The 12,353-nt window shown below is 45.8% G+C and overlaps 1 protein-coding gene across 4 annotated transcripts in view; it reads left to right on the top strand.

Moving 5' to 3' along the window:
* Positions 1-12,353, top strand: part of LOC117211410 (UBA-like domain-containing protein 2) — an 87,957-nt gene that overhangs the window by 49,568 nt on the left and 26,036 nt on the right. Inside the window, exon 4 of one of the 4 annotated variants that reach the window (XM_033455237.1) lies at positions 7,778-8,019. The exons of 2 other annotated variants lie outside the window; for them this stretch is intronic. In XM_033455237.1, the coding sequence (XP_033311128.1) occupies positions 7,778-7,937 (160 nt within the window). In that variant the 3' untranslated portion in view covers positions 7,938-8,019. Of the gene's footprint in view, positions 1-7,777; positions 8,020-12,353 lie in introns of those variants that run through there. One more of the 4 variants, XM_033455235.1, reaches the window with a different exon arrangement.

The following is a 12,353-nucleotide window of genomic DNA, read 5'->3' as shown; positions in this document are numbered from 1 at the left end:
TATTTTCCATACTATTGGGTTGGCAACTAAGTGATTGCGGATTTTGTCATTAGGTGGTATTAACAAAATCCGCAACTACTTAGTTGCCAACCCGATATTAACTGTATCGGAAAATATCTCGGATAAAAATTAAACGAATTTCGATGGGAGCTGTTTTGACGTTATTAGGTTTTCTGTAGGCGGGCACGTGGAAGTGATATGTAGCTCAATTGTTTGTTTTTAAAAGGAGTCATATATCCTTTTAGTACGTTCATCGATGCAGCTTTACGTTCTCCATGAAAATTTATTAACCTGCGTATATCGAAAAACTATTAATTTAGCAGATATTTGAGTTTGTAAAGCTTATCGTATGAAAGACAAGGAAAATAAATGCAAAAGCAGTGACCCATTCTGTATACAAAATGTATGGGAAACCTGTGCGAAACGCATACTTAGCTTTGGAAGCTTTTAACTTTGTAGTTAATAAAGAAATTTTCGTAAGCCGAACTGTATCTGTTAGTTATACTTTCATAATGAAGAAAGGACGAAGATAAAATTAAATATAATAATGTAAATATAAAATAATAAATAATTCCATGTTAATACTTGAAGTAACAACAAAACGAAATCTCTATGTTTTTCGATTTTGCCCGGTGTGGCCTCTAATCTAAATTAATAGCGATAACATCGAAAATGATTGAGTTCTGTTCCCCAGCTGGTACAACCTTCGTGCATCCATCTATTAGGAGGAGAGTCGTACAGTACCGACCGTAAACTTTTTTGTTATATTTCGGACTAGAGTCGGTAGAAATCAACATTTAAAAAGTAAGTTTGTAGTAAAAGTGGAAGCTAATAAAAGGAGGAACAAAATTAATTATAATTAATTTCGTGAAATTCAATGATAATAATTGGTAATTTGCGAGAGTAAAAATGTTGTAATTTGTAGGAAAGGAAAAATTGTCGTTCGGTACTGACCATTTATTTAATTGGATTTTTCCATCTAGATCGATGAATAATGTTAAAAACAAAAAAGAGGTAGTGTTACGCCGGGCGACTCTCTGCCTGGCCCAGGTTACACACCGCGGGCCAGACGGACACCAGATGTCCGCTCTTCCGTACGGCGTACCCTCAATAGCCTTAAGCATCCGTCATAAACCCGAGTCACTTGCCTGCTAAGGTCCTTCAAACAAACATCTGTTTCCGAGGAATTTCTAAAGACTATTGTCTACCACGGCTGGACAAGGGAAAGTTGGTTTTTCTCACGCACGCTGCAACTTTCCTCCCACTAACCACTTTCTCTCGAGGGCGGTTAAGACCCTTCGTTTAACCAATTAAAAACGAAGCCTATTCCCTCACTCCTCTAAATAACATCGGCACCAACAAATCCGATGGTCCCGTGCGCTAGACACACCCATCCTTAGCTTTCCTCCGACACATCATCGTCTCCCAAGACAAGTACTGATTTTACATCCTTCGAACGGTCAACATCCTTCGAGCGGGTATACACACCCGCAGATCAGTCACTCGCTCATCTCGTACATACGCATCAGTGTAACTATCCTCGTTATAAGTTGTGGAATAAACGGTGAAATATAACTTACTACTGTGTCATATTCATTTAACCACCTCTGTTATCTCAACCGAAACAGGGGAACGACTATTTCGCGGCGTCGATTCACCGAATCGTAGCGAGAATTTACGCCTCTCGCTGACGCGTTTTCCTCGCGACCGCGTCTCTCCGCGAACGGTCGTAACAGATAGTGAGATGGTAGAACACACATTTTTATTCAAATTTTATTTTTACATATATCATCAGTAACATGATTGTATATTTTTTTGGTCTGTGAAATCGACATGTGCCCAGCCTTCGTATTCGTCGTTTCTTGGAGCATCGAAAGCCTCAGCTGACATGCCCCTGTCAAGATCATACATTTAATATCGAGGCACGATCGAAACGAGAACAATTCTGGAAATAGGTACTGTCATATCGTGAAGCATCTACAAATCGTGTGAAAAACCCTATTTTATACCTATCCATATATATATGAACAACGAAATTATAGCAAATAACAACAAACAACAACAAAGTAATATTACTTTAATTATAAAAACACCTACATAACCGCATGCTTTGAAATAAAAAGTGCCCTATCGAACAATTAAACATTTTTATAAAAACATCAATAAAAAAAATGAGAATAAATCTGGCATCTAACGGTGCACTGTGTTTGCATCCATATCTTTGAAGGATAATCTACAAATATTATAAACACAGCTTAGAAAATAATCGTAAATGCTGCTTTATAATCATATAATTGAAGTTAGAAGTGTGCACATACCTTACTATTATATATAGAATGAGCAAATACCGTTTATTAATATCTTCTACACGTTTCAACAATATATTCTGGACGTTTTTCTTACGACGAAATAACGAATGCGAATGGTTTGTTGAAATAAACGAAGCCTTGTTATAATATGTCACTATCAATTGTTACCAACGTGCTACGGTGGTCACCCGTAATCACCAGTAAGATAAACGGTCCATTGGGGAAGAATGCTGTCTTACATCATCAATTTATTATTATTTTGCCAATATATGCTTTGAATAATAAAAATACACCCGTGGCATCCTGAGCGAAACGAGTGATTTCGGCGTGGCAGTCAAAGCTTTAAAGACCCGTGTCAGTCATTGGTGTTCGCGGCGGTCCGAGCACCGATAATCTTTTCTTTTTTAATTTTTTTTTTTTTTATTAACGCGGAGGAAATCCGCACAGACACCAGACCGCTTCTGGGGAAAAGCGGCGTGGTAGTGCCGGACTCCAACCGACTAAAACCTCCACGATGACCGTCCCAGCTGCGATCGAGAGGGGCCCGGGAACCGGTGCGAACGACACACCGGGCCCCTCCCCGCGCACAATACGTCCCCTAATGGAGCGATGTACGGCCACGTCACATCGCACCTCGTCGCCGAAGCCGCCGTGCCAGGCAGTCCGGTTCCTCTACCGGAGTGCTTTGCGGCCCCGAGGCGCTGAGCTGCCAGCGCCTAAGTTTGAACCCCACCGGGGGGCGCGGCGGACCTAGCGCGTCTCACCGAAGCGCGTCCACGGTCTCTGCCGCGCCCTCGCCCCAGTTTGGAAGGACGGCCCCTAGGACCCTTAGCTCCGGCGCATGCGCTCTCGTGTCGAGGCTAGCCCCCCGAGCCCGAAACCTAACGTTGGCGCCCACCGGGCCGACCCCGCCCGATAGAACCCGAGTGTGGAGATAAATTTCGCGACACCTCAGGGCCTGCAATTCGAACGGGGGAAACCTGGTGAGCACCGCCGCTGCTGCCGCCGAAATGGTGCGGAAGCCCCTCACTACCCTGATGGCCACGATCCTGTGTACCCTCCTGACCACTAGGAGACTGCGACGCTTGATCATCAGGTCCTCCGCCCAGATCGGAGCTCCGTAGAGGAGCCTCGATCGTACCACGCCGGCGTACAGCGGGCGTACCCCGACATCGGGCCCGTCCAGCCGAGGCAGCAAACGTCCTAAAGCGTTCGCCGTCGCCACGACAGAGGGTGCCAGGCGCTCGAAGTGAGCGCCGAAGGTCCAGCGGCTGTCGAGGGTCAGGCCCAAATACTTCATGCTGGTTCCGACCCTGACCGCAGCCCCCTCCAACCTCAGGCGATAACCCGCTGGAGGCGTCCCGTGATCGGCCCTGCAACAAAACCACAATGCCTTGGACGTCTCCGGTAACACCCTCAATCCCAATCCCTTGATCTCGGCGACCACACAGGCCACCGCCAGCTCTGCCAGGCGGACGATTCTACCCCATGCTGTGCCCCAGACCAGCACCAATGTGTCGTCGGCGTAGCACGCCAGTGCCGAGTTCGGAGGCATCGGCTTACGAAGCACCGCGTCGTACGCGATGTTCTACAGCAACGGACCCAACACCGAACCCTGCGGGACCCCGCGGTACAACGCACTCCCAGTCATTTCTCCGCCCCGGACGGTGTAGATGATACGCTGGTCCCGGAGGAACGCCCGGACCACAACCCGCAAGTACGCGAGTACCCGATGAAATTCGAGGGCCCGGCATATCCTGTCTCAGGGGATGCTGTTGAAGGCGTTGACCACGTCCAGCGACACGGCCAACGCCACGTAACCACGGCGCTCGGCCCCCTCGACAAGGGAACAGACACGGGCGACAGCGTCGATCGTAGACCACCCTCTCCGGAAACCGAACTGGCCGTCGTGCATTCCGGGAACACTCCGGGACAAATGCGACTCCAGTCCTGCACGACGCGCCCCCTTTCGTTGGTCCTGTGGGAGCACCATGCCGTTGAGTGGGCGTTGAAGTCCCCGAGGACCAGTGACGGGCAGGTGCCCAAACGCCTCGCACAAGTCGTGAGTCCGTCCAGGAAGGGCGCGTATTCGGTCCGGCTGATGTTGGGCGACACGTAGACGGCCTCCACGGCCAGGCCGCCCATTTCACGGCCACGAAGCCCCGTCCCCGCTCGATTACCGAGCAGGAGGGGCTTCCCGCGATCCCGGTCCAGAATATGGCGACCGAGCCGATCACATTCCCAGCGCCCCGTGACGCGTCGGGAATGCTGTACGGTTCTGCCACCGCAGCCAGGCCGATCCGCCGTTCTGCCAGACTCTGGAACATTAAGCCCTGAGCCCGGCGGGAGCGATTAAGATTGCACCACAGGAGCAGTTGTCCTCCTCTTCTTCTTCCGCTCACATTGGGGGAAGCTCCGTCTCCATAGCCTCCTCCGGGCCGTTCCCCTCGCAGTCGGTGTGTCCGACTTCTCTGTCCTCTCTTCTGGCCTTTGTGGAGCCAGTTAACGGCGTCATCGTTTCCTTCCTCGTCGCCGCTTCCCCGCCGTCGCCTGGAACGGTCCTTGCTTCCTGTGCGGCCCTCTTCTTACGGGCAGGCGGTTTGCATGCCGGTGACCCCATACGGCGCGACGCGGGTAGTCCCAGATCCGCGCACACCGGACACTTAGGTACTCGCGCTGAGCAGTCCCTGGCGCGATGTCCTTCCGCCCCGCACCGGTAGTAGCACTCCGACCGGTCGGCCGTCAATGTGCTGCCCCACGCACGTGACCCGTCTCCATACACTTGAAGCATTGGAGTTGGCTCGCCGAGAGAGGGGAAAACCTCGCCGCTGACCAACCTATGTTAATCCTACCTCCTGATCGAGCGTCTCCTCTGTTGATTTTCCTGGCCGCTGTCAGCGGGCAGCGTAGCCACACCGACCCGAGGCCCCGAGAAACGGAGCGTATGACTCGTTGACCTCATCGGCGTGGCAGCCCCCGGCCTCAGCAACAGCGGCTGCCACCTCCTCCGGAGTGACCGAGTCCTCCAGTCCGGTTACTCTTAGCTCGGCTGTCCTTCGCGACACGGTTACCTTGGGGGGGCAAGTCTTTCAGCGTGGCCGCCATCCGCTCAACCAGTGCCAGCGTCCTGGTAACAGCTGCGCCCCCGTAATCGCCGTATTCGGTCTTAACTCCGTGATGTCGAGTTCGGAGAGCTTGACTTCCCTCTTCACCACCGACATCGCATCCCTGTACGTGAAGCCCGAGCCGTCCCTCACGGTGAGCGATACCGCGACGCACCGTGGGGGTCGGGGAAGGTCCGGCACTTTCTCGCTGCGCAGGTCTCGCCCTCTAGCGTTACGTCTCTTTCCTGCCCCGATAGCTCCCGGATCCATCGCCCGCTCCTCGCATGGATTCCCTTCCCGTGCGCACCAGAGGCCGAGCGGCCACCTCCTCGATAGTCCCTGCCCTTGTTCCGCCACTGCCGGTCGCCGTCCTGGGCGCCAAGGCCCCTGTTCGCAATGTCGACGACAGAAAAGACGACGATACCCGTCCCTTGGTTCTTGTGTCCTCGGTCGGCGCATGGACCGCTGAAAGAGGTTGCGCCGTTGGCTTTCTATTCCTTCGCCTCGCTTTCCCTGTTCCTCTTCCTGGTAGTGAATCCTGCCTCGTCGGCCGACGACTCCCCGGTCGACCGCTAGATGTCTCTCGCCGACCGCAATCGTGCTTGTACGGTACTTGTGGCGACGCCAGCGTCCGTGGCCAGGGATTGTTCCCCCGACATTATTTCTCGCCAATACTCCTCCAACTTACGGAGGAACAGGATCTTGAGATCCTCTAGTCGATCTCGAGGTCCTGGACCACCGAATCTATCCGTTTTCTTAGTTTTTGCATTACTCCCCGACCCGTCGGGACAGCGGAAATGGCGCGACGCTGACCAGGGGTGTGGGGGAGATGGGGGAACCCATAATTGCTCCCGTTTGGGCCCCGGGAGCATTTTCTTTCGCCCTCCCCCCTTCGTAGAGGTGATCCCCACCTCTTGTCCTTCACCGTCTTTATTATCATCTTTGTCCGTCCTCTCCGTGCATTCCTTGGTCAGCCGTTCCACCGTCTCTTGGAGACGATTGACCTCTCTCTCCAGAGAGCGCACCCTCCTTCGCAGGTATGCAACATCCTCCTCTTCCTGATCGTGGGTCGGTTCCGCGTCCTTCACGGTCACTTGCTTGTCGACCGGTCCGATCCTCATTTCGTCACTCCGTTTGTCGTCGCCATCGTCGGCACCGTCGCGGATGGTAGAGGCGGCGGCGGGCACGGTGGTAGCCTCGGCATCGGTGTGGGTGTCGGTGTCCACCCCGCGCCTCGCGCCCCTCTTCTTCCTTTTATCGGGAGCCGGTATTAGCGTGGAGTCCGGATCCCCTGCGAACGCGTCCGCCCGTCGTGTCCGGCGCCTGCGCCGTCACCGTTGGTGGCGGAGGTGGTGCTTTCCGCGGTTCCGGTAATCCTGTGGTACGACCACTTGCTGAGCGTGCCCGCAACGGTCGAGTAGAAAGAGCACGACGACATTTCGTCGTCGGATCTCACCCTCCCACCGCCGCATTCACCCCACGAAGATCCCGGGCCGACGGCATAAGGTCGGGTTCCTCCGTCCCTCTCCGTGACCGCCCGGTTCACGTGTCCCCTTCACCTTTGCGAGACGCATGAGCGTGTCCGGGGGCCTGGCGGCCCACCCCCGGACGGCCACGGTTGCTCGATGACGACACAGTGGGGCCCGCTTTTCAACCCGCAGCTGCGCCGGAACTGGGGTATACCTCCCCTGCAGCGTAAACAATTTTTTGGTTCGTTTTTCTATTCATAATACTTCGTAAAGAATCGCCTAGGTCGTCAACAAGGGTTTCCATCCTGGTGCCACTCACTCTTTCGCACCCTACCCCGGACAAGGCTGGTGCAGGGTGACGGGGATCCCCACAAGAAGATGAGGTGAGTGGTCTTGGCAGATACGGACCCACCAACTTCTCCGAGGTTCTCCGCACTGGATCAGCAAACTGGCGGAGGCCAAAGGTGCCGACCATCCACTATCCGGCTATAGGAGAATATCAAATTCATCGGGGTTTCCCAGGGCGTGGTCCTACGCCCTGAGAACCCGTAGCCGCCCCGTGCTCCCCGAGCGCCGATAATCTAAACATTCCTCAACATCGAACCGTTGATGATCGGTTTTAGTCAGTCGCTGAGCAAATGTTAAAAAGTCCAGATCCGAGACTTCGGTTTCCTTGGTCACACTAAATAAATAAGTAAATGAACGTGGCTCGCTTTTTTTTTAAACTAATATATATATATTACTCGTAACTCATGCGCCAGTCTTACCATTAGTAAACTTTTTACATGATTTGTAGTACTTATTTTACTACCATTCGCTCGATCCATTCATTCGTTCCACTTATTCGTACACATTTATTCGTATTTGTCCCCCTCGCTTTCAAACAGTGTTCTAGCGGAGGCACTGGGCAATTGGGCATTTATCCAGCGGTGGATGTGATCTACGTAGCCTCCTTGGTGACGTTATCATACAGTCTCTTTACCATAAGATTTTCACGCGTGTTGATTCTCGCCCAGTATCTTTCGTCAATGGTTTTAAGAGTTCGTTCGAACTAATGGGACAATGTCTGGATTGTTGTCTGTATTGTTCATCACGTACATAATACGGAAAAACACCTCCACGCTCCCCAGACATAGACATTGATGAAAATATACGAAAACGTTTGAAATGAAAAATACCGTAAAATATAATATTTGTCGTTATATATGTGTGTAATATAGTTAGTTAGTATAATTGGTTTTATATTTTTATCGTACATTGAAAGAGATTCACGAGCCAGGAAATAAAATCTGTAACAATCTGTGTAGATGGATCCATAGTTCCGTGGAGGTGTCGACTATTTTGAATGAATTTTGTAGAACTATTTCAAATTTCAAATAAAACTCGTAAGTATGGAAGAAAATTACATATTCTGAAAAGAAAGGATGAATACACTGTTTTTTAATTTATGCCGGTGTTAGGGATAACAAGATCAGACGACAAGGACGTGCTAGTAAAGTTATGCATAAATTTATGGACGACCTGAAACATTCAGGTCGGTTTCTATATATACATAATTTGTATAGCAGCATATAATTTACTTCTGAGCTGCTTCAAGGAAAAACTTACATGATTCGCATTCTTGGAGCCAGTGGAAAGCCAATAATCCTACCTTTGTAATAAAAAGGAAACTTTCTGATGGAAAGATGATCCAACAATGGACCGATGATGCAAATGGAAAGATGAAAGAGAGGTACACATTAACTGTATTCTCCACATTTTGTATAGCAAAAAACCAGAACAGTGTGCTGATATAATAAATATATGAAAAGAATGGATCAACTTCTTTCGTACTATGTTAACGCATGAAAGTCAGCAAAATGATATAAAAAGTCAGGATTCTATATCGTGGAAATAATGCTGCTCAATTCTTTCTTACTATTTAGAGGATATAAAAATTAATTTCACTTTGAAATTATAAACATTTTGACCCCAACCTTCCTCTCAAGCTATCGCACCTAATCTTGCAGCATCGTTCAAATTTTTGAAACAGTAATCGTTTATCAGCCTCGTGGAAAAACGAGGCAGACAACAACAAAAAAGAAAGAAAAAGACACGAGAGAGAAAAGGATAATTACATTTTATCCTGGTTGACCAGGGAAGCCAGGCTTACGCCTATCATGTTTTACCCAACTTTACAGAAATTCAGAATTTTATAAAGTCTTGCTTTTGAAATTAAATGTCTGCAAATGACGACAATTATGATTATAATTCCATAAACAACAATTTTGAAAATTATTACGACAATTTTATAAATTGTATAGAAATATATATGTATTATATTATACGTAGAAATATTATATATTAAATATGTATATGTCGGAGATGAAAGAACACCGGAGCCTTTGGAATTTTGGATAATCCCGCAACATTGTAACCTAGAGTCTACTATAGCTGTAATTAAACAATTGTAGTTATTCAATCCGATTGTAATTGTTCGAGAGTTGTGATAATGAGCTTGGGCTCGAGGCGACAGCCAGTCGCCGAACGTAGCCGCGGTCACGGGATGAACGCTTTGTCTAACAAAAGCATGGAGTAATTCTATAGCTCTCCTTAAAAAGGAAATAGTTGTAACGCTCGACAGTAAACATTCCAACGGGCCCTGTCCCGTAGCTCGCCACATGCAGACCCTATTCTTCGAGATGATTGCCATGATTGTCTCCGCAGTACATGTTTAGCTAGCCCGAGGGCCCGCTATAAATCTTAAGATTTAACTAATTAAAGTCCTTCGAACAGTCTTTGTCCCAACTACGAGGAGATAGAGGAGACCTATTTTTTCAACGAATGACGTCTCCCACTAGCAACTTTCCCTCAAGGGCGGCTTGCATCTTTTTCTAACCACCGATATGGAGATTGACCAATTAGCAGCAACGCCAATTTCCCTTACTTTCTGAACGAAGGCTATCCTCGACGAATCCGATGATCTCGTGCCCTTAGACACACCCCATCATAGTTTTCCTCTGTGACATCATCGGGACGGAAATTCATTCCTTCTTGCGATCTCATCGACGAAAAGAGTAACACCAGTGAATATTACGCGTCCGACTTAGATTTTGTGAGCACGTTCATCTATCATTCCGTCGACCGCGGATTCGTTATTGAACCTAGGATCATTGTCATTAGTTTCTCGAGTATCTAATTACTACGGTTACTTGTCCAATTCTATGATAATCGTATTTGCACTAGTCAATGTCTTCTCTATTGCATAACGACAACGTGTAATCCAAACGAAGATTCGTTTCACGCCTCTAACTCTCATTCTAATGTAAACCCGACATATATTTCTTTTTCCTCTTTAGAAACCATAGTTTGCATTAAGGATTTATCCAAACGACAAATCCCACATTCGAATAGAAGCTATAATTCCCACGTTTTGAAGAAATGTGAAGGAAAAGAGCATTTCCATTATTAAATATCTTTGGGAATACATATAATGACATATTGATGCTAAAAACGTGAAAAAAGAAAAATTCATTTCTCCAGGCATTGGGATTGGAAAAATATATATATAATTATATATATTTTTTATATTTTATATTTTTTTTATATATACATATTTCATGAAGAAAAATTCATTTCTCCAGGCATTGGGATTGGAAAAATATATATATAATTATATATATTTTTTATATTTTATATTTTTTTTATATATACATATTTCCAATCCCATTGCCTGGAGAAATGAATTTTTCTTTTTCCACGTTTTAGCATCAATATGTCATTATACGTATTCCCAAAGATATTTAATATAATATAATATAATACGGATGACAGCCCATCCTCAATTTCTTTCAAAATTACGTGTGTTTATCGCAATACACGTGTAAAATAATCTGACACAGCGATGATAACAGCAATAAATCAAATTTAACAGGATTTGTAATATAAGAAACAGTATGTTAGTTTAAACGATTATTGTCGTCGAGAATGATTATCGGTAACAAAAAAAAACACACACACACACACACAATTTTGCTATCTATGATGGTTATTCGTAACCAAAAGAAGTTCCATTATCGATAATGGTTAGGTATTAGTGGCCAGAAAAATTTCTGTCATCGATAACGGTTACTAATAACCACAAAATGTTCTCATCGTGAATAATGGTTATTCGTAACTAAAAGCAGTTACTATAATTGTGTAACTGTAATTTTATTAATCTTTGCCTACCATGTATAAAATAAGATTGATTTACATGATTCATATACTGAAACTTATTCTTATTAAACTTACTCTTAATCATACTCTTTCTAACTGTATAATTGTATTTCGATAACTATTTAACTATTGCAGTAATAATAATATAACTGTGTACTGTGATACTACTTTACCAAATCTACATACACATGTATGTACACACAAAAGACGTAAAACAATTACGCGAAGGTAATGATCCTACCAACCTACGTAAATTAGTTTTAATTAACGATCGCTAATGACTATTAATCGATGCGACAATAATTAAATAATAATAAATGTTGACCATCTACGGTTCTTATTCGTGATCGGAATGATTTTTTAATCATTTGATTTGTCGAAAAATTTCTTTTGAGATCCAGTGATAGCTATGAAAATTAACCGTTTTTATAAACATGTCAAGCATATCTTTTCGTCGCTGATCGCATGACGACTATTTTCAATAAACGTTTTCGAGTGCAAAAAGAAAAGAGAAAAAGAAAAGAAGGATTAAGGTAAACGGAGCGATATCCTCGCCAACAAAATCAGCCGCGAGTGTATTTCCAGTGAGTGCAACGGTGCAACATCATCGTTACGTTCGTATTCTGTACAAAAGCATAGTGGAACGAGCAAAAAGGAACATCGTGTTTTCACCGTAGAATGATACGGACGAAAATAACCTTTACACGCAAGGGATTTCGTTCTTTGCTACCACGCGAATTTCTCTCAACAGATTCGCTGATACATAGTTGCCTGGTCACGGTGCTACTCTTTCATCCATAGTGAATCATCGGAACAGACGCGTTGCGTTTGATAATGTTTCACCGAAGCGATTTATATAACTCGTATATAATCGTTAGCTGTGTATGTACATACAGTGATCGCAAAAGTTATTGGCGTACATCCTTACTTTATAGTCTGTATCGCAGTGCAATGTAACAGCTGTGGCTGATAGCTTTAGTTTGAACGATTATTGTTGTAACAATAAACGATCGTATCGATAATGCTTATTTGTAACCAAAGACTTGTAACGTAAAAGTTGATGCGACACAAGATAAATAAATAAAACAACGAATCAAATCTTTGTATAAAGATATACGAAACTTGGATTAAACGAGACTTTATAATTCTTTTTTATTATTTAATTTGTATTTTACAATTTGTCCAGCTGGACATTTGATAAATTTTTCTAACTTAATGAGACTTTATAATGTATATAAATCTAGATTGGCCAATTTAAGTTATTCCATGACGAT

The sequence above is a fragment of the Bombus bifarius genome, unplaced genomic scaffold (assembly GCF_011952205.1).
Source record: "Bombus bifarius isolate JDL3187 unplaced genomic scaffold, Bbif_JDL3187 scf7180000008233, whole genome shotgun sequence".
Taxonomy (NCBI): Eukaryota; Metazoa; Arthropoda; class Insecta; order Hymenoptera; family Apidae; genus Bombus; species Bombus bifarius.
This window is presented reverse-complemented; position numbering and strand designations above follow the sequence as displayed.